Source organism: Rhinolophus ferrumequinum, chromosome 3 (genome assembly GCF_004115265.2).
Source record: "Rhinolophus ferrumequinum isolate MPI-CBG mRhiFer1 chromosome 3, mRhiFer1_v1.p, whole genome shotgun sequence".
NCBI lineage: Eukaryota > Metazoa > Chordata > Mammalia > Chiroptera > Rhinolophidae > Rhinolophus > Rhinolophus ferrumequinum.
Window position 1 is genome coordinate 3,919,003 of NC_046286.1, and position 17,129 is coordinate 3,936,131.

Below are 17,129 nucleotides of genomic sequence, written 5' to 3' on the forward strand. Positions count from 1 at the left end.
CCACTGGCCCTCAAAATAGACATCTTCCAGCTTTCCCTGCACGTTAAAAACAACCCTGCCATGGTCCAGATGGAATTATTTTAAAGCCGAAGGAATTTAATGAAATTCCATTTCACAGTCCTATTGTTCTCTTTACTTTTATGGGTGGAGTTGGGTTTTCAGTGCTCCCCTGCCGTTTGATGACCTGAGGCAGTGGCCATGGCCTTCTTCCCCCTGCCTGTCAGCCGTGTGCTCTGGGACCCAGACGGCTGCGGTGGGCAGGGCACTCTGAGCTGCCTGGGGGTGGGCCGGGGGAGGGGAAGCCTGAGGAGGAGGGAGGGGCTCTGGCTCACTCCTCTCCCCTTCAGATCCTGGAGCGGCTGAACAAGATGTGCGGGGTCGGGGAGCAGATGAGGAAGAAGCAGCAGCGGCTGCTCAAGAACATGGATGCCCACAAGGTCATGCTGGACCTGCTGCAGATCCCCTACGACAAGGTGACCTCTGACTTCTGACCTCTGACTCAGGGCGGCTTCACCCGGAACCCTGACCTGACCCAAACCACATCCCTAATGCTGACCTGACCCAGACTCACCCTGACCTTTCACCCTGTCCTGTCTGTCCCCAGGCCCGCCCTGGCCCGACTCCAGACTTAGCCTCATCTCAACCTCTGACCCTCAGCCCGTCACTCATTTCCATACCCTGAGCTGGGGGTCCAGGTTTCACCTTGAACCCAGGCCCTGACCCCCCCTCACACCTGTCTGAGTCAGGCCCCCACCCGGCCTCGCCTTCCCTGTAGTGGGCCCAGCACCCTCTCCCCTCTCTGTGCCCAGGGCGATGCCAAGATGATGGAGATTCTGCGCTACACACACCAGTTCCTGCAGAAGTTCTGCGCAGGGAACCCCGGCAACCAGGCCCTGCTGCACAAGCACCTGCACCTCTTCCTCACGCCGGGGGTGAGGGTGCAGGGGTGGGGGCACCGGGGTGGGCGGGGCGGGGCCCAGACCCCTATCTGACGGCTGCCCTGCCACCCAGCTCCTGGAGGCGGAGACCATGCAGCACATCTTCCTGAACAACTACCAGCTGTGCTCCGAGGTCAGCGAGCCGGTGCTGCAGCACTTCGTGCACCTGCTGGCCACGCACGGGCGCCACGTGCAGTACCTGGACTTCCTGCACACGGTCATCAAGGCCGAGGGCAAGTACGTCAAGAAGTGCCAGGACATGATCATGACTGAGGTGAGGGCGGGCCGAGGGGCCCATGGGACTTGGGTGGTGGCCACAGAGCAGGAACCCGGGGGCCCAGACCCAGCGTTAGAGAAGCCAGACAGTGCGTCACGAAAGGATCACCGGGATGCTGGGTGTGGAGGGGCCGCAGGGGGAGAAGGTCAAGAGGCAGGTCTCGTGGAGCTCAGGCTGCAGCCTGACAGAACGTCAGTGGGGCCCAGTAAAGTTAGGTACTCACTAGAACTCAGCGAACAGGCCTGCAAGATCTCAAACATGCATTCCTTCCTTTATCATCTATTATCATTTAAAAATCATAAAGCACCTGCTGTGTGCCAAGGACCACGTATACCTGGGCAAGTCAGTCGAGTATAAGCTTGGAGGGATGGGGGCACGTGGACCATGTCCTTTGTGCTCATTGCTAGCGCCCCAGCACCTGGCACATAGTAGGTACTCAGTAAACACCTGATAACTGAAGGCATGAAGGTGATGGCTGAGTCGAACTCCAGAACAGACGTGGTCTCTGCCCTGGAGCATTTATAGTGTGGGGTGGGCAGGGGGAGAAAGGGGCAAACACTAAAGTGAGATGAGGCACCGCGTACTATACAAGGTTAATTATGCATTGCTATTATTATGTTACTGTGTATTACATAATCGCTGACGGAGGGAGATGCCGTGTGTGCTCTTCGAGGGTTTAAATTAAATGCTGTGGGAGCACAGAGGAGGGAGGAGATGAACTGGGCAGGGCAGGATTACAAAGGGCTTCCTGGAGGAGGCGCCTCTGAGACAAGCCCAAGTGGAACTTTTTTCCTTGGGGAACAGGGTGGACTTTCTGGGTCCAGGGTGCAGTATCTCTGTTGGCAGAAGGCCCCAAGGGCCAGGGAACCCCAAAAACTCAGTCAGGGGAGGTTTCCTGAGTGTCGGGTGAGGACAGGGGTCAGAGTCTCAATCTCCCTGGTAAGTTCAGGAGAAGGGGGTGCCCATGCCCTGCTGCACTGAGGGGCTGACACGTGCCCCCTCCTGCCGGCAGCTGACCAACGCAGGCGACGACGTGGTGGTGTTCTACAACGACAAGGCCTCGCTGGCCCACCTGCTGGACATGATGAAGGCCGCCCGGGATGGCGTGGAGGACCACAGCCCGCTCATGTACCACATCTCTCTGGTGGACCTGCTGGCCGCCTGCGCGGAGGGCAAGAACGTCTACACGGAGATCAAGTGCACCTCCCTGCTGCCCCTGGAGGACGTCGTGTCCGTGGTGACACATGAGGACTGCATCACTGAGGTGGGCCTGTGTACCCACAGGGGACACAGGACTGGGAGAGGTGGCTGGGGTCGGGGGTGAGGGGTGCTAGAGCCAGCCGGAGCAGAGCAGTCTCAGGCCTGCGTGGAGGGGCAGGGAGAGGGAGGGAAAGGAAAGTGGGGAAGGGGCCAGCAATGGGGAGCTCGGGGAGGGTGGTGGGGATCGGGCAGAGAACGAGGGAACGGGTGAAGCCGGAGGAGAGCCCGGGTGGGCGGGCCTGCGTGTGCCCCTGACCCCGCCCCGACGGCCCAGGTGAAAATGGCGTACGTGAACTTCGTGAACCACTGCTACGTGGACACGGAGGTGGAGATGAAGGAAATCTACACCAGTAACCACATCTGGACACTGTTTGAGAGCTTCACCCTGGACATGGCTCGGGTGCGTCCGTGTGGGGGCGGGGCCTGGGGCGGGGCCTGCGGGCGGACTGTGGGGGCGGGGCCCGGGCAGCCTTCCGGGGTGGGGGTGGGAGTGGAGGGTCCGTGTGCTGGATGCCCCGGGCATCGCCGTCTCCTACCCCAGGTCTGCAGTAAGCGGGAGAAGCGCCTGGCGGACCCCACCCTGGAGAAGTACGTGCTGACCGTCGTGCTGGATACCATCAACGCCTTCTTCAGCTCCCCGTTCTCGGAGAACAGCACCTCTCTCCAGGTGAGCTGCTCCTGCCCAGGCCGCTTTTGTGTAGGGAAGGGGGAAAGGCGGAATATATATTCCTATTTGCTTGTCGTGCAGAAAGATACAATGGGAGGATACACGAGAGTATTAGGTGTCCATCCTGTGTCACAAATTACCCCAAAGTTTAGCAGTTTAAAAGGACAGACACTTATTATCCCAGGTTCTGTGATGAGCAGTTGCAGTGGGAACTCCACCATAGAATAGGAAGTCCTAAATTCCCTGGGGTGGCAGGGCACGCCTGGCAGCACTTACTCACCAAAGACAAAGCGGGCATGCGTGCCGCAGTGGCCAGCAGAGCCAAAGCAGTCGTCAGGGGAGTCTGGTGCACGGAGGACTTGGGCGGGCGTTGATCACGGTGTCCCTAGAACTGAGACAGGTGGACAGCCTTCTAAAGACAGCCTTCCGTCTCAGAAGCAGAAAAGCTCCGGGCTGTGAGCAGAGGTTTGACTTGCCTCCCTGAAAGACTCATAACCCCTCAGTCGATTCCCAGACGTCACAGCCCCAGAGCCCCTTGGTGGAAAAGAGCCAGGTTCCCTTGAGGAAGGAGCCTGCTACACCACCTGAATCATAAAGTAACCCTGGAAGGATACACAGGAAACCAAGGAAAGGGACTCCCTACAGGTGGAGAGCCTGGGAGTGGAGTGGGGATAGTATGCTGAGAGTTGTCAAAAATGTTGAGTCCGACTCTCCCGGCAAGGGTGGGTGTATTTTGCCACGTGTGTTTGGGCCCTCGGACCTCTGTGGGACTGTGGGACTCTGGTAATTTGTGTCAGCTTTCCCCGCCTCTCATCTGCCACAGGGCAGAATGTGGGACAGTGGGGATGATGAGGTAAGACTTCTCAAAGTACACCTTTTAATTACCTTTCGGTTTTTGAACCATGTAAGTAAGTATATCAACTTTTCACAACATTAATTTATTTAAAAATATTTTTAAAGGAAGAAAAGGGTCAGCAGTAGGGCTGTAAGCCTCAGGCCTGGATCTTGGGGAGTTCACATAGAGCTGCCGTGTACCGTTGGGCAGGTGGTGCATTGCTGAGGAAAGGGGGTGTCTTTTTCCACCTGGCACAGAGGCACGTGGTTGCAGTGGAGGCTCTGTCCCTCCACCCATGCGTATTCTCAGTGGGCCCTGTTCCCTGGGCCTGGGGCTGCCTGTGGTGGAGGGTGGGCCAGGCTGCAGCAGCAGGTGTGTTGCTTCTTGCAGACACACCAGACGATCGTGGTGCAGCTGCTGCAGTCCACCACACGACTGCTCGAGTGTCCGTGGCTGCAGCAGCAGCACAAGGGCTCCGTGGAGGCCTGCATCCGGACCCTCGCCATGGTGGGTGAGTGTGCCAGGGCCACTGGCTAGCTCCATCCACCCCTCCCTTCCCTTCGCCACAGGGACGCATGCCCACACAATAAGCACGTTATCCCTAAGCTCACCCATCATCTGCTCCCAGGTGGTTCTCAGTAAGTGCTTCTTGGTGTCTAACTAGCATCTCGGTGATCGAGAGAAGCTGTTTTCTCCCCTGAGTCAGTTTTCCGAAGGAGAATGTTGGATGACATTCCCCCACCAGAGTTTTTTGTGCTTGCACATGGTCTCAGGCAGGAGGGGGGCCTGCAGTTTGTCAGAGAGAGATCGGGAAGGGGAGAGAGAAGATGTGGGAGAGGAGAGGAGTCAGGGTGGGGCCAGGGTGGCATCAAACAGGCAGGAACTTGCTCTTTTTACCTAAAAGGGAAGAGGGCACCTCAGTCCAAGTGGGGCCCCGGACCCTCGGCCTAGTTCACCTTGCCCACCAGTACAGCCGCCCTGGGCGTGGTCCCCTGGCCGGTGTAGCCTCCGGACCCCTACCATCCCTCCAGTACCGCACCCCGTCCCCATCCAGCCAAAGGCCGAGCCATCTCACTGCCCATGGACCTGGACGCCCACATCAGCCTGCTGCTTAGCAGTGGTGTCAGCTGTGTGGCGGCTGCGCAGCGGAATGCTTCCAACTACAAGGCGGCCACACGCACCTTCCCCCGCGTCACCCCCACCGCCAACCAGTGGGACTACAAGAACATCATCGAGAAGCTGCAGGTGGGTGTGGGGTGTCCTCCACGGGAGCGACTTTGAAGGGTGTGTACTTGAGGAGCCACTGTTCCTGTGCTGCCCACATTCCTGGGAAGGGGCTGGTCAGCTCTTCCCCTCCTCGGGGGCTGCTAAGTGTAGGCCCTGGGCAGGGGACTAAGGGGCATCATTCCAGGGGACCCAGGAGAACCCAGGGGTCCACAAGTGGGGTTGGTACTCATAAAGGGGGTCAGGACACCCCTCAATCCTGACAGCATCCTTCTGTTTATGCAACACACTTCTGTCCACTGTCTTGTTGGCCTGTAAAGGAAGTCTGGTGGCTTATTATCCCCATATGGCAGGAGACAGGCCCAGAGAGGGCAAGGAGTTTGCCCAAGGTCACAGAGCTAGAGGAGGGGCTAGGAGAAAAGCTAGGGCGTGCACTCTCAGCCAGGGGCTCTGAACAGACAGACGTCTGCTTTGTTCAGGGCAGTTCTGTGGGCCCAGGGTCCCTCAGACACGTGTGGGGCAATCTGTGGGGCTGTTTGGTGTTGGGGGAATGGCAGGCAAGCCTTGGTCATCTTTCGGGCCTGAGTGGCCTGCACCTCGCCCGGCGGTGACCCTGCCCTGCCCACCCCAGGACATCATCACGGCCCTGGAGGAGCGCCTGAGGCCCCTGGTGCAGGCCGAGCTGTCCGTGCTGGTGGACGTCCTGCACTGGCCTGAGCTGCTCTTCCTGGAGGCCAGTGAGGCCTACCAGCGCTGCGAGAGTGGGGGCTTCCTGTCCAAGTGAGTGGATGGGTCAGGGTGTGGAGGGAGCAGGGGTGCAGCAGCCTGAGACGGGGAATGGCCCTGCAGGGACTAGCCGGCCCACAGGTCAGAGGGCGGGGGCAGCGGCCGCAGGGAGCCAGTGGGGGCTGTCCTGACGGGCCCCTTTCCTGCCCGGCCAGGCTGATCCAGCACACCAAGGACCTCATGGAGTCGGAGGAGAAGCTATGCGTCAAGGTGCTGCGGACCCTGCAGCAGATGCTGCTCAAGAAGGCCAAGTATGGGGACCGGGTGAGTGCCCAGGCAGGCTGGATGCCAGCGGGGCTGGCCGGGGGCTCCAGGGGCTCAGGGCCAGGGCTGGCCGGCCAGTGGTCACATGGTGAAACGTACCAGTGTGGGCCTCGCTCCCCCCCCCCAGGGCAGCCAGCTGCGCAAAATGCTGCTGCAAAACTACCTGCAGAGCCGGAAGTGCAGCTCGCGGGCGGACCTTCCGGACCCTGTGGGCGCTGGTCAGTACTGCCCCCCGCCGTGCCTCTGGGCGGCCCATTGGCCCAGGGCCTGGGCCCTCCCTCCGCTCCCCCGCCCCGTAGCGCCCCCTCAGGAGACTCCCCCTACTCCAGGCCTGGACCAAGACTGGTCAGCAATTGCAGCCACCCAGTGCCGACTGGACAAGGAGGGGGCCACCAAGCTGGTGTGTGACCTCATCACCAGCACCAAGAACGAGAAGATCTTCCAGGAGAGCATCGGCCTGGCCATCCGCCTGCTGGACGGCGGCAACACCGAGATCCAGGTGTGGGGTGCTGGGGCTTGCCTCCTTTGGGCGGGTGCCTCCAGCTCAGGAGGGGCACGGTGCCAAGTTTCTGAGGCCGTGGGGGCCTGGCTGCTGGGCGGGGTGCTGGCGGCCATTGCGAGTCTGCCTACCTGTGGGCGGCTCCACCTCCCACATCTGCCCCTTAAGTCATGTGGCCACTTTTCTATCCACGCACTCCCCCTCTGCTGCAGCCAGGCCTGAGCCTGTCTCCCACCTTGCTGTTCTCCGTTATGTCCACCAGTCTTGCCGCTCAGCCTCTGCTCACACCTCCTTCCCTCCTCTTCCACGTCCTCTTAGTCTTTGTTGCCCAATTAGAGGCCTACCTCCTCCAAAAGGCCCGCTCTGCTTGCTTTATCTCCTTCTTTCTTTCCTTCCTTTCAGTAAGTCTGCATCGAATGCCTTCTGTGTGCCTGGCAGTGTTATAGGTACTAAGTATTCAGCAGTGAAAAGAAGAGACAAAATCCAGGTTCTCTGGGCACTTACATCCTCGTGGGGACAACAGTCAATAGCGTAATCCCTGTGTAACATGGACAGCATGTTAGTTGGTGGTCATTCAGGCAGGGGCTCAGGAAATACTGCGTGAGTGAGGGACGTCTTAGATGGAGTGTTTGGGGAAGGCCCTCGGGGTGGACATGTGGGCAGTGGGCAGTGGGCAGGGCGAACTGGGCAGACCAGGCAGCTGCCACGAAGGCCCTGACTACGAAGTGGTGGATGTGGCTGGAAGGGGATGGAGGACATGTGAGTGGTGCCCCCGGGTCAGAGAGGTGGCAGGCCGTCACATGGCCTTATGGGCACTGTGAGGCATGGCTTTTCCTCTGGGTGCGATGGGGCCACTGCAGGGTTTCAAGCAGAGGAGGGACACGACTTAGATGTCAGAGGGACCCCTTGGCTGCTTGTGGGAACCGATGAAGGCCAAGGGCAAGCGCAGAAGGCGGTCAGGCGGCTCGTGCCAGCCTTCAGATCACAGTACAGCAGTTACAGGCCCTGGCCCTCCACTGCCCCCACCCCAGCCTCAGTCCAGGGTGCAGGCGTGTCGCTGGCTTCCCCACCTCGGTCTGGTTTGAGCGTGTCTGGGGACCCATCTCTGCCCTCTCCTTGTCCCACAGCGTAGGATGGAGGTCTCAGGTCTCACCCAGGGCTGCTTAGAGCTCAGCCCAGCTGAGGCTGCCCCCCCCCATATTACTATCCTCCCCCAGAAATCCTTCTACAACCTGATGACGAGCGACAAGAAGTCAGAACGCTTCTTCAAGGTGCTGCATGACCGCATGAAGCGGGCCCAGCAGGAGACCAAGTCCACAGTGGCTGTCAACATGAGCGACCTGGGCAGCCAGCCCCATGAGGACCGGGAGCCGGCAGACCCCACCACCAAAGGTCAGGGTCAGGGCCAGGAACAGGGGTACAGGGTGGGGGTGCTGGGTGCGGTCAGAGGGTACAGGGTGAGGGCATCACAGGGCAGGGATAAGGGCTTAGGACGTAGAAGAGGGGGCTCAGGGTGGGAACATGGTGAGGGTGACGGTGAGGGCCTGGCTGCTCCAGCAGCCCCAGCCTCACCAGGCCTTGCCCTGCAGGCCGAGTGGCCTCCTTCTCAATGCCTAGCTCCTCATCCCGCTATTGGCCGGGCCCCAGCCTGCGCCGGGGACACGAGGTGGGCGAGCGTGTGCAGAGCAATGAGATGGGCGTGTCCGTGCTCATCATGCAGCCCATCCTGCGCTTTCTGCAGCTGCTGTGTGAGAACCACAACCGGGACCTGCAGGTGAGCGCTTCGCCACACGCCCGCCCCTTCCCCTGCCCTCCAACGCCTGTCCTCGGCTGTGCACCGATGCTCTGTGCCGTCCTCTGGCCTGGGCACCACTGCTCTGTGGCTGGTGATGTCCTCACCCCTGCAGCACGCAGGATCGCGGACCCCGCGGGCCTTTCCCTGCCTGCTGGAGCCGTGCCATGCCCCCCTCCCCCCCCATCTGTGCTCTGCAGAACTTCCTGCGCTGTCAGAACAACAAGACCAACTACAACCTGGTGTGCGAGACGCTGCAGTTCCTGGACATCATGTGTGGCAGTACCACGGGGGGCCTGGGGCTGCTGGGGCTCTACATCAACGAGGACAACGTGGGCCTCGTCATCCAGACCCTGGAGACCCTCACCGAGTACTGCCAGGGCCCCTGCCATGAGAACCAGGTGAGCTGTCGGGGTGCGAGTGGCAGCCGGGTGGGAGGATGGAGCAGGCTGGGCCGGGGAGACACTGAGGCCTCTGGCTGCCACAGGCCTGAGGGGCCTGGGCCCTGTGTCCCCCCACTGCTCCTGCAGACCTGCATCGTGACGCACGAGTCCAATGGCATAGACATCATCACTGCACTGATTCTCAACGACATCAGTCCCCTGTGCAAGTACCGTATGGATCTGGTGCTGCAACTCAAGGTGGGGCCCGCGGCCGCCCCTGTGAGTGTGCATGGGTGTGCATGTGGTGTGTGTGCACATATGTGACATGTGTCGAGTGCATATTGGTATGTGTGCAAGCATGTGATATGTGCAGGTTGCATGCAGGTGTGTAATGCCTGCAGATGTGTAATATGTATGTTTTTATGTATACCTGAGTGAACGTGTGAGCAAACATGCTGGATGTACACTTACGCTAGAAGCAAACATAGTCTCAGTTTATCGGAGGGGCTCCTGTGTGTGTGTCTGTTCTCTGGTTGGGGGTGGGGGGTGCGCGCCTGCCACAGGGTGGGGTGATGGTGGCCTTGTTGGAGGCCTGGATATGCAGGACACTGCTCAGCAAGCCCTGGGGGTTGGTGGGGAGTGGGGAGGCCAGGAGAAGCCGTTATGGAGTACTGAGCAGAGGAGGTTGTGGGGGGGTGCTGGGGTCCTCAGACTGGCCTGTGTTCCCCCCACCCCAGGACAATGCCTCCAAGCTGCTCCTGGCCCTGATGGAGAGCCGGCACGACAGTGAGAACGCTGAGCGCATCCTCATTAGCCTGCGGCCCCAGGAGCTTGTGAGTCTGGGCCGGAGGGCAGGTGGGCAGGTCACTATTGGGGTGTGTGGGCGTGGGGATTAGCTCCTAGCCCGCTCTATGCCCCAAGAGGAGGGCATTCGACCAGGCACTGCCCCACTAGGTGGACGTCATCAAGAAGGCCTACCTGCAGGAGGAGGAGCGTGAGAACTCAGAGGTGAGCCCACGTGAAGTGGGCCATAACATCTACATCCTGGCGCTGCAGGTACCAGCCCCTCCCCGTGGCCCTGCCCCTGGCGATCACGTCCCCCAGCAGTCACGCTGCGGTTACTGACACTGTCCTCTCGCTCAGCTCTCCAGGCACAACAAACAGCTGCAGCACCTGCTGAAGCCTGTGAAGCGCATCCAAGAAGAGGAGGCTGAGGGCATCTCTTCCATGGTGGGGGCCCAGGACAGGGCTGGGCCTGAGGGCGGGGCTTGGGCCTAGGGGCGTGGCTGGGCGGGAGAGTGGGTGGGCAGTTATCTGGGGGTGAGGCTGGGAATTGAGGGCGGGGCTATGACCCGAGGTCAGGGATGAGGGCAGAGCTGAGACCTGAGGATGCGGGTGGGGGCGAAGGGGGTTGAGATGGGTCGGGGCCAGGAACTCGGGGCGGAGCTGCGGCTCGGGGGCGTGGTCTGGATTTGAAGAGCAAGGATTGGAGCCGAGCTAGAATTGCGGGGCGGGGCTCAGGTCGGCCTGTGGCCAGGGGTGAAACCGGGCCTTAGAAGTGGGAGCAGTGCTGGGGTGGGTCTGCGTGGGTCTGGAAGCCTGGAGCAGGACTTAGGGCGCACCTGCACAGGGCTGCCAAGGGCGCTGACTGTCCTATAGGATTCTGTGGATGAGGCTCTCCCACTCCCTCCGACCTCTTTGGGGCCGGGTCCTAGTTGGACTGGATCTGGTCTGACTTGCAGGTCACACACTAGGCTGTAGTTCAGAGCTGGGCTCAGTCCTCGTGGTGGGGGGCTGCCAGGCCTGACCTCAGCCCCCTCCCCAACACCAGCTCAGCCTCAACAACAAGCAGCTGTCACAGATGCTCAAGTCCTCGGCGCCTGCGCAGGAGGAGGAGGAGGACCCTCTGGCCTACTATGAGAACCACACGTCCCAGATTGAGGTGGGGCCTGAGGCAGTAGGGGCACAGGGAGTGAGGGCCGGGAAATCGGCCTCGTGGCCTCGGCCCGTGTGACCACATGCCTGTATGTGCCCAGATCGTCCGGCAGGACCGCAGCATGGAGCAGATCGTCTTCCCGGTGCCTGGCATCTGCCAGTTCCTGACGGAGGAGACCAAGCACCGGCTCTTCACCACCACAGAGCAGGACGAGCAGGGCAGCAAAGTGAGCGACTTCTTCGACCAGTCCTCCTTCCTGCACAACGAGATGGAGTGGCAGCGCAAGCTCCGCAGTGAGGACCCCGGCAGGCGGGGAGGGCAGGGCTGGGCCTGGAGCAGGTCCCTGATGCCCCTGAGGCCTCCCCCGCCTGCTGGTGGGTGCCTCACCCCCGTCCCTAGGAGGGCTCCAATCCTGAAGTGGGGCCTGGAGCTTGTGGGGGCAGTGGGCCCAGTGGGGTGGGCAGATGGTGTTAGTCAGGGCCGCCCTTCCACGAGCCCGCCACCCTCTCCTCTCGCAGGCATGCCGCTGATCTACTGGTTCTCCCGCCGCATGACCCTGTGGGGCAGCATCTCCTTCAACCTGGCCGTGTTTATCAACATCATCATTGCCTTCTTCTACCCCTATGTGGAGGGCGCGTCCACAGGTCAGGACACAGGGACTCACAGCCCACAGTCCCCTTCCTTGGGTTCGGGCAGAGCCGTGGGGCCAGCCAGTCTCTGAGGGGGCCAGAGGCAGAGTGGGGAGCAGCCACCCCTACATTGCCCTGTGGGCTCCACATCCCACCATGGAGACACAGGTGTGGTCCAATGGGACAGACGGGGTCCTTCCCTCTGGAGACAGGGCTTGCATGTGCAGACACACGAGCCAGAGACCAGACGGGTGGCAGCAGTTGGACAGCACCTCCTGCCTTAGGCCTAGAGGTGCAGGGGTGGCGGGGGCCCTAACCCAGGTGACCAGGACCTTGACAGGGAAGGCTGCAGGAAGGCGTGGCTTCTTGGGATCTGCTGGGGTGTGGTGGGCTTGAGCAAGCTGTGCTGAGCCCCGCTGCCTGGCCCCAGGAGTGCTGGACTCCCCACTCATCTCGCTGCTTTTCTGGATCCTCATCTGCTTCTCCGTCGCGGCCCTGTTCACCAAGCGCTACAGCGTCCGTCCCCTCATTGTCGCGCTCATCCTGCGCTCCATCTACTACCTGGGCATTGGGCCCACGCTCAACATCCTGGGTGCTCTCAACGTGAGTGCCAGGGAGCCCCCCAAACCTCTCCCATGGTGGCCAGGCAGCCACTGCTCTGCCCCATCTCCTTGTCCCGGGCTTGGGGGGACCGGCCATGGGGTCCCCTCTGGGCCTCGTCCGTCCCCCTGGACAGCCTGGGGCGGCTGGCGCTGGGATCCAGCAGCCAGGATCACTCTGGAAGCCCATCTTCAGGGCTGCTGTGCACACGGTGTTGGTTGTGCACTGTTCCCACTGGGCAGCAAGGATTGTGTGTCATGACAGTTTCCTGACAGAAGTAAAGTGCCTTGAGCGGGGGGGGGGGGGGGGGGGGGCGCCTTTTCCTAACTCAGTCACTGTAAAGGCTAAGGGTGGTCTTCTCCAGCCCATCCTCCTTTACTTGTGTCTCCTGTTCTTCCTGGGCCTGGGGAACCTAAGCAACTACTCTATTCTAATCCCAGGAGCCCAGATGCGCTTCTGGGAGGATTTTCGTTAATGCTGTGTCTGCCGGGCTGAGCAGGCCCAGCTCAGGTCCACTCCATGGAAGGCCTGGCCTCTGAGTAGGGTGCTGGGTAGGCAGGGAGGCAGGGGTTGGTGATTCAGGGTGGGCAGGGGGCCTGACTTCCGTGCCTTGCACTCGCCCACAGCTGACCAACAAGATCGTGTTCGTGGTGAGCTTCGTGGGCAACCGTGGCACCTTCATCCGGGGCTACAAGGCCATGGTCATGGACATGGAATTTCTTTACCATGTGGGCTACATCCTGACGAGTGTCCTGGGCCTCTTTGCCCACGAGCTCTTCTATAGCATCCTGGTGAGCCCTGGTGGGCGCCGGGCTGGCGCGGCAGGGTGCAGGGGCAGTCGGGGCTTCTGCTGAGTTGCTGGCGGTTTTACGGCGCCAGTCTCTGCCCAGTCCTCTTGCTGCTGGGCTGGGAGGAGTGGATTTCCGGAGTCGTCCTCTGCCTGCCCCGCCTGGCCTGCAAGGCCCTCACGGCCACTCCCGTCCCCAGCTGGCCCGTCTGCCCTGTATGGTGCTGGTGTAAGCCTGGACTCAGGAGCCAGACCTCCTAGCTTGGCCACTACTAGCTATGTGATTTCGGGCAAGTTTCTTCACTGTGCTGTGCCTCAGTTTCCCCATCTGTAAAACAGGGATAATCGACAGCGCCTTCCTTCTAAAATAATTGTGGTTGAAATGAGCTGAAGCACAGAAGTCACACAGAATATGTCCTGTAGCAAGTACAATATAAGAGTTAGCTGTCCCTCTCCCTTTGTGTGGTATCCGCCTGTCCCTGGACCCCTCCGTTTCCTTGGCTTAGAACTCCAGGTTCCTTCGAGAAGCACCCCTGCCCCCCCAGGTCCACTGACCTGGCTATGCCTGCGCCAGTGCAGACCCTTCCTTCCGGCGGAGCCTGTGGGGACCACTGGCAGCTGGGCAGCCCTGGTTCCAGCAGTGTCCCAGCCCCTCAAGGCCCCATCCCCGCCCTGCAGCTCTTTGACCTTATCTACCGTGAGGAGACACTGTTCAACGTCATCAAGAGCGTGACCCGAAATGGCCGCTCCATCCTGCTGACTGCCCTGTTGGCCCTCATCCTCGTCTACCTCTTCTCCATCGTCGGCTTCCTCTTCCTCAAGGATGACTTCATCCTCGAGGTTGACCGGCTGCCCAGCAACCACTCCAGAGGTCTGGGGCCCCTCTTCTGGGGGTGTGGGGTGAGAGGGCCTGCACAGGTGACTGATGATGTCAGGACCAGGGCGTGGGAGTGCTCATCCCTCCAGGCCCCTGCCTCAGTTTCTCATCCTGGGTTCTGGGAGGGCTAGCTCACACCAATCTGCCTCCCTCTTCCCTGGGACAGACTGAGGCGTGGGAGAGCCTTGGGTCTCTGGCTCCCTAAGGAGACACTTGCTTGCAGACCTTGTTATTCATGTTAGACTCAGAATTTTCAGGGGCTGCCCACGTGGCAGATTTGGGGATGCAGAACCCCCTTTCCTGCCCTTAGTGTACAACTCAGCTGGGACAGGGCATGAAGACCCTTCACTTGTAGCCAGAGTGGGGAGCTGGCAGGACCAGGAAAGGCTTCCTGGAGGATGTGGTGTGGGGAACAGAACCAGGGGGAGGATAAAGCCAGGTATTTGGACCTCCCTGTGACCTTGTCTATGTCCCCTCCAGGCAGCCCCCTGGGGATGCCACAAGGAGCTGCCACATCCATGGGCACGTGCAGCAGGGAAGAGATAGACTGTGTCTCGGGGGCCTTGACGCCGGAGGTTCTGGAAGGTGAGGGGAGTGTCTTTGGGAGTTTGGATGGGGTGGGGGAGCGGAGGCAGGTGGCCTGGTCTGGGTGTGAGCATGTACTCCGCTGACAGGGGACGAGGAGCTGGACAGCACGGAGCGGGCCTGCGACACCCTCCTCATGTGCATCGTCACGGTCATGAACCATGGGCTGCGCAACGGTGGTGGCGTGGGCGACATTCTCCGCAAGCCGTCCAAAGATGTGAGCACCCCGGCCCCTCCCAGATCCACGCGGCCAGAGCCCTGACCCCGCCAGGTCACGGCCGGCACAGCAGCGTGGCCCCTCAGCTTTTGGTGTGAGAAGCCCCCCGCCCCCCCATTTGTACCCCCCTTTCCTTGCTTTCCCACCTGGTCAGTGTACAGTTATGTTGTCACTGAGCCATCCCCACCCCAAGCTGCTCAGGCACCCCACCAGCGCACTGTGGGTGCTCTAAGGAAAGGCCTCGGTAACAGCTTTGCCCGGGCTGGGTAAGGTGTGAGTCCCTGGTGGGCAGTTCCCTGGGCCACACTGGCTTCATCTGCGAGTGGAGCCCCAGCCCACAGGAGGGGAGACGGTGGGAGCTGAGCCGGCTTCATAAGGAGGCCTCAGGATTTGGTTTGGGCAGCCCAGCCTTCCCAGAACAGCAGTCTGTCCCCAGTCCCATGGGGGCGAGAAGCCACCTCCCTGGCCAGACAGGAGTCCTGAGGGTGGGGCAGGAGTTCAACGCCGGCTCTTCTGACCAGAAGTTAGGGCCCGGCACGCGCCGAGCCCTGTAGCCCCAGCTCATTCTGCAGGGCTTTGGCCCGGCTGGCATCCTTTCCGAGCCCGCTGTTTCCTAATCCACATGTGGGGGCGCGATTCTCGCTCCATGGAGTGAGGCTGGGTCTACTCGGCCATCCTCAGGGCCCCGGGAACCAGAGACCCTCATTTCCTTCGGCTCTGGGCTGGCCCCTCTGTCCCGGCCCCGACCCCGGGTCCTGTCTGCCTGTGAGCTGGGGCCAGCTGGGCCCACCTCCCTGCCTTGCCCGCAGGAGTCGCTCTTCCCGGCCCGCGTGGTCTACGACCTCCTGTTCTTCTTCATCGTCATCATCATTGTCCTGAACCTTATCTTTGGGGTGATCATCGACACCTTCGCGGACCTGCGCAGCGAGAAGCAGAAGAAGGAGGAGATTCTGAAGACCACGTGCTTCATCTGTGGTGAGGCCTGCTTCCTGCCCCGCAGAGGCGCGTGGGCCCGGCCTGTGGGCCAGTGGCAGCCTCAGTTTGGCTCCTCCCCTGGTTCCTGTGGCCACTGGGGAACCCTGCCCTGGGGCTGACGGCTTGATGGCTGTTCGCTCATCCCAGGATTGGGGACAACCCTGCCTAAAGTTGGAGTAACGGAGGGAGCTCCAGGAAAGGGCCTCAGAAACCATTCCTTTAAACGCTCTTAACTTACAGAGGAAACTGAAGGCCAGTCAGTGGCCTCGAGTCTCTGGTCTCTGTCCAGGGCTTCATTCCCATCCCTGGTATGAAGTGCTGGTCCCTTCACCAGCCACCACAAGCTAAGGAACAGGTGTTACCTCTAGGACAAATCCTTTATCCAGCTCTCTTCCTGCTTCCCTGGGTTCGAGGAGCTCAGGTGTTTGCTCTCATCGTCCTTAGCTGCCGTGGTGGAGGGCTGCAGCGGTGGCAGGGCGGGATCTCCATGGCTAAGTGGCTGCTGCTCTAAATAGAAGTGACATAAATAGCCCGGAGCGGGCTGTGGCCTGTGCTCATCAGACCTTTCAGCCCGAGAACAGACGTCCCTCTGCATCGAGAGGTGGTGTCTGCTGCACCAGGGGCCCCGCAGGGACTCTTGGAGGCTGACAGCTTCACCCTCTGCATCCTCAGGTCTGGAGAGGGACAAGTTTGATAACAAGACGGTGTCATTTGAGGAGCATATCAAGTTCGAGCACAACATGTGGAACTACCTGTACTTCATCGTGTTGGTCCGTGTGAAAAACAAGACGGACTACACGGGGCCCGAGAGCTACGTGGCCCAGATGATCAAGGTGTGGGCCCTGGGAGGGGCGGCCGCGGCTGCCTGCACTGACTGGGAGGCCTGGGGCTGGGGCAGGACAGCTGTGGACACTTGTTGAAAGGCCAGCGGGGAGCAGAGGAGTAGCTGGAGCAGCTGGAGCCAGCCCTCGGCGATGCGGGAGCCCGGCCAGCCCTCTGCTGCAGAGGGTCCTGCGTGGGCTCTGCTGTCAGGAAAAAGCCCACGGCAAACCCATCAGCCCCAAAGCATGGGCGTGATGCCCCCGGGCCGTGGGTACGATGCTGAGGTGGCATGGGAGCAGGGCAGACGCTGCTGTGGCTGCTGCTCTGTGGACCATTCCGAGGGAGCCTTTGCAAGCTCGGCGAGAGGAAGGGCAGTTTCCCAAAACCTGGACGGTCCCAGGCCGAGAGGGAGCATGGAAAAACTTTCAGACTTCAGAGGAGTCAGACTTAATCTGTCCAATTTCTATAGTAACGAAGGGAGTGAAGACAGTGAATAAAAAAGGCCTCGTAGCGGCGTGTTGGGTGAAGGCAGCTCATCAGCCCTGTCAGATGTAGTGCGGCTTCGAATTGCTGCCCAGCCGGTAAACTGCAGGCTGAACAGAAAGGCCTGTTTACTGGGGAAAAGGAGTTCTATTTGTTTCTTCAGTCTGTAATTTGAACTGCTCTTGGAGTCCGGGTTTATCATTTGGTCTGAGAATTCACAGCTCGCCACAAGGAACCAGAAAACTGCTTGGTGCCCCCTCCCGCTCCTCCTCTGTCCTGGGAAATGTGGCTTT

At 60.7% G+C, this 17,129-nt stretch overlaps 1 protein-coding gene across 1 annotated transcript in view; it reads left to right on the forward strand.

Moving 5' to 3' along the window:
• The window catches only part of ITPR3 (inositol 1,4,5-trisphosphate receptor type 3), a 63,350-nt gene that overhangs the window by 44,189 nt on the left and 2,032 nt on the right, over positions 1-17,129 (forward strand). Inside the window, exons 28-56 of the mRNA XM_033103648.1 lie at positions 348-473; positions 810-932; positions 1,012-1,212; positions 2,228-2,479; positions 2,750-2,875; positions 3,017-3,142; positions 4,368-4,488; positions 5,032-5,222; positions 5,833-5,981; positions 6,143-6,251; positions 6,379-6,469; positions 6,581-6,750; positions 7,968-8,142; positions 8,340-8,524; positions 8,743-8,943; positions 9,073-9,183; positions 9,663-9,758; positions 9,880-9,981; positions 10,069-10,155; positions 10,757-10,867; positions 10,962-11,154; positions 11,380-11,505; positions 11,921-12,093; positions 12,717-12,881; positions 13,556-13,748; positions 14,235-14,339; positions 14,429-14,556; positions 15,366-15,531; positions 16,204-16,364. Of these exons, the coding sequence (XP_032959539.1) occupies positions 348-473; positions 810-932; positions 1,012-1,212; positions 2,228-2,479; positions 2,750-2,875; positions 3,017-3,142; positions 4,368-4,488; positions 5,032-5,222; positions 5,833-5,981; positions 6,143-6,251; positions 6,379-6,469; positions 6,581-6,750; positions 7,968-8,142; positions 8,340-8,524; positions 8,743-8,943; positions 9,073-9,183; positions 9,663-9,758; positions 9,880-9,981; positions 10,069-10,155; positions 10,757-10,867; positions 10,962-11,154; positions 11,380-11,505; positions 11,921-12,093; positions 12,717-12,881; positions 13,556-13,748; positions 14,235-14,339; positions 14,429-14,556; positions 15,366-15,531; positions 16,204-16,364 (4,263 nt within the window). The remainder of the gene's footprint in view (positions 1-347; positions 474-809; positions 933-1,011; positions 1,213-2,227; positions 2,480-2,749; positions 2,876-3,016; positions 3,143-4,367; positions 4,489-5,031; positions 5,223-5,832; positions 5,982-6,142; positions 6,252-6,378; positions 6,470-6,580; positions 6,751-7,967; positions 8,143-8,339; positions 8,525-8,742; positions 8,944-9,072; positions 9,184-9,662; positions 9,759-9,879; positions 9,982-10,068; positions 10,156-10,756; positions 10,868-10,961; positions 11,155-11,379; positions 11,506-11,920; positions 12,094-12,716; positions 12,882-13,555; positions 13,749-14,234; positions 14,340-14,428; positions 14,557-15,365; positions 15,532-16,203; positions 16,365-17,129) is intronic.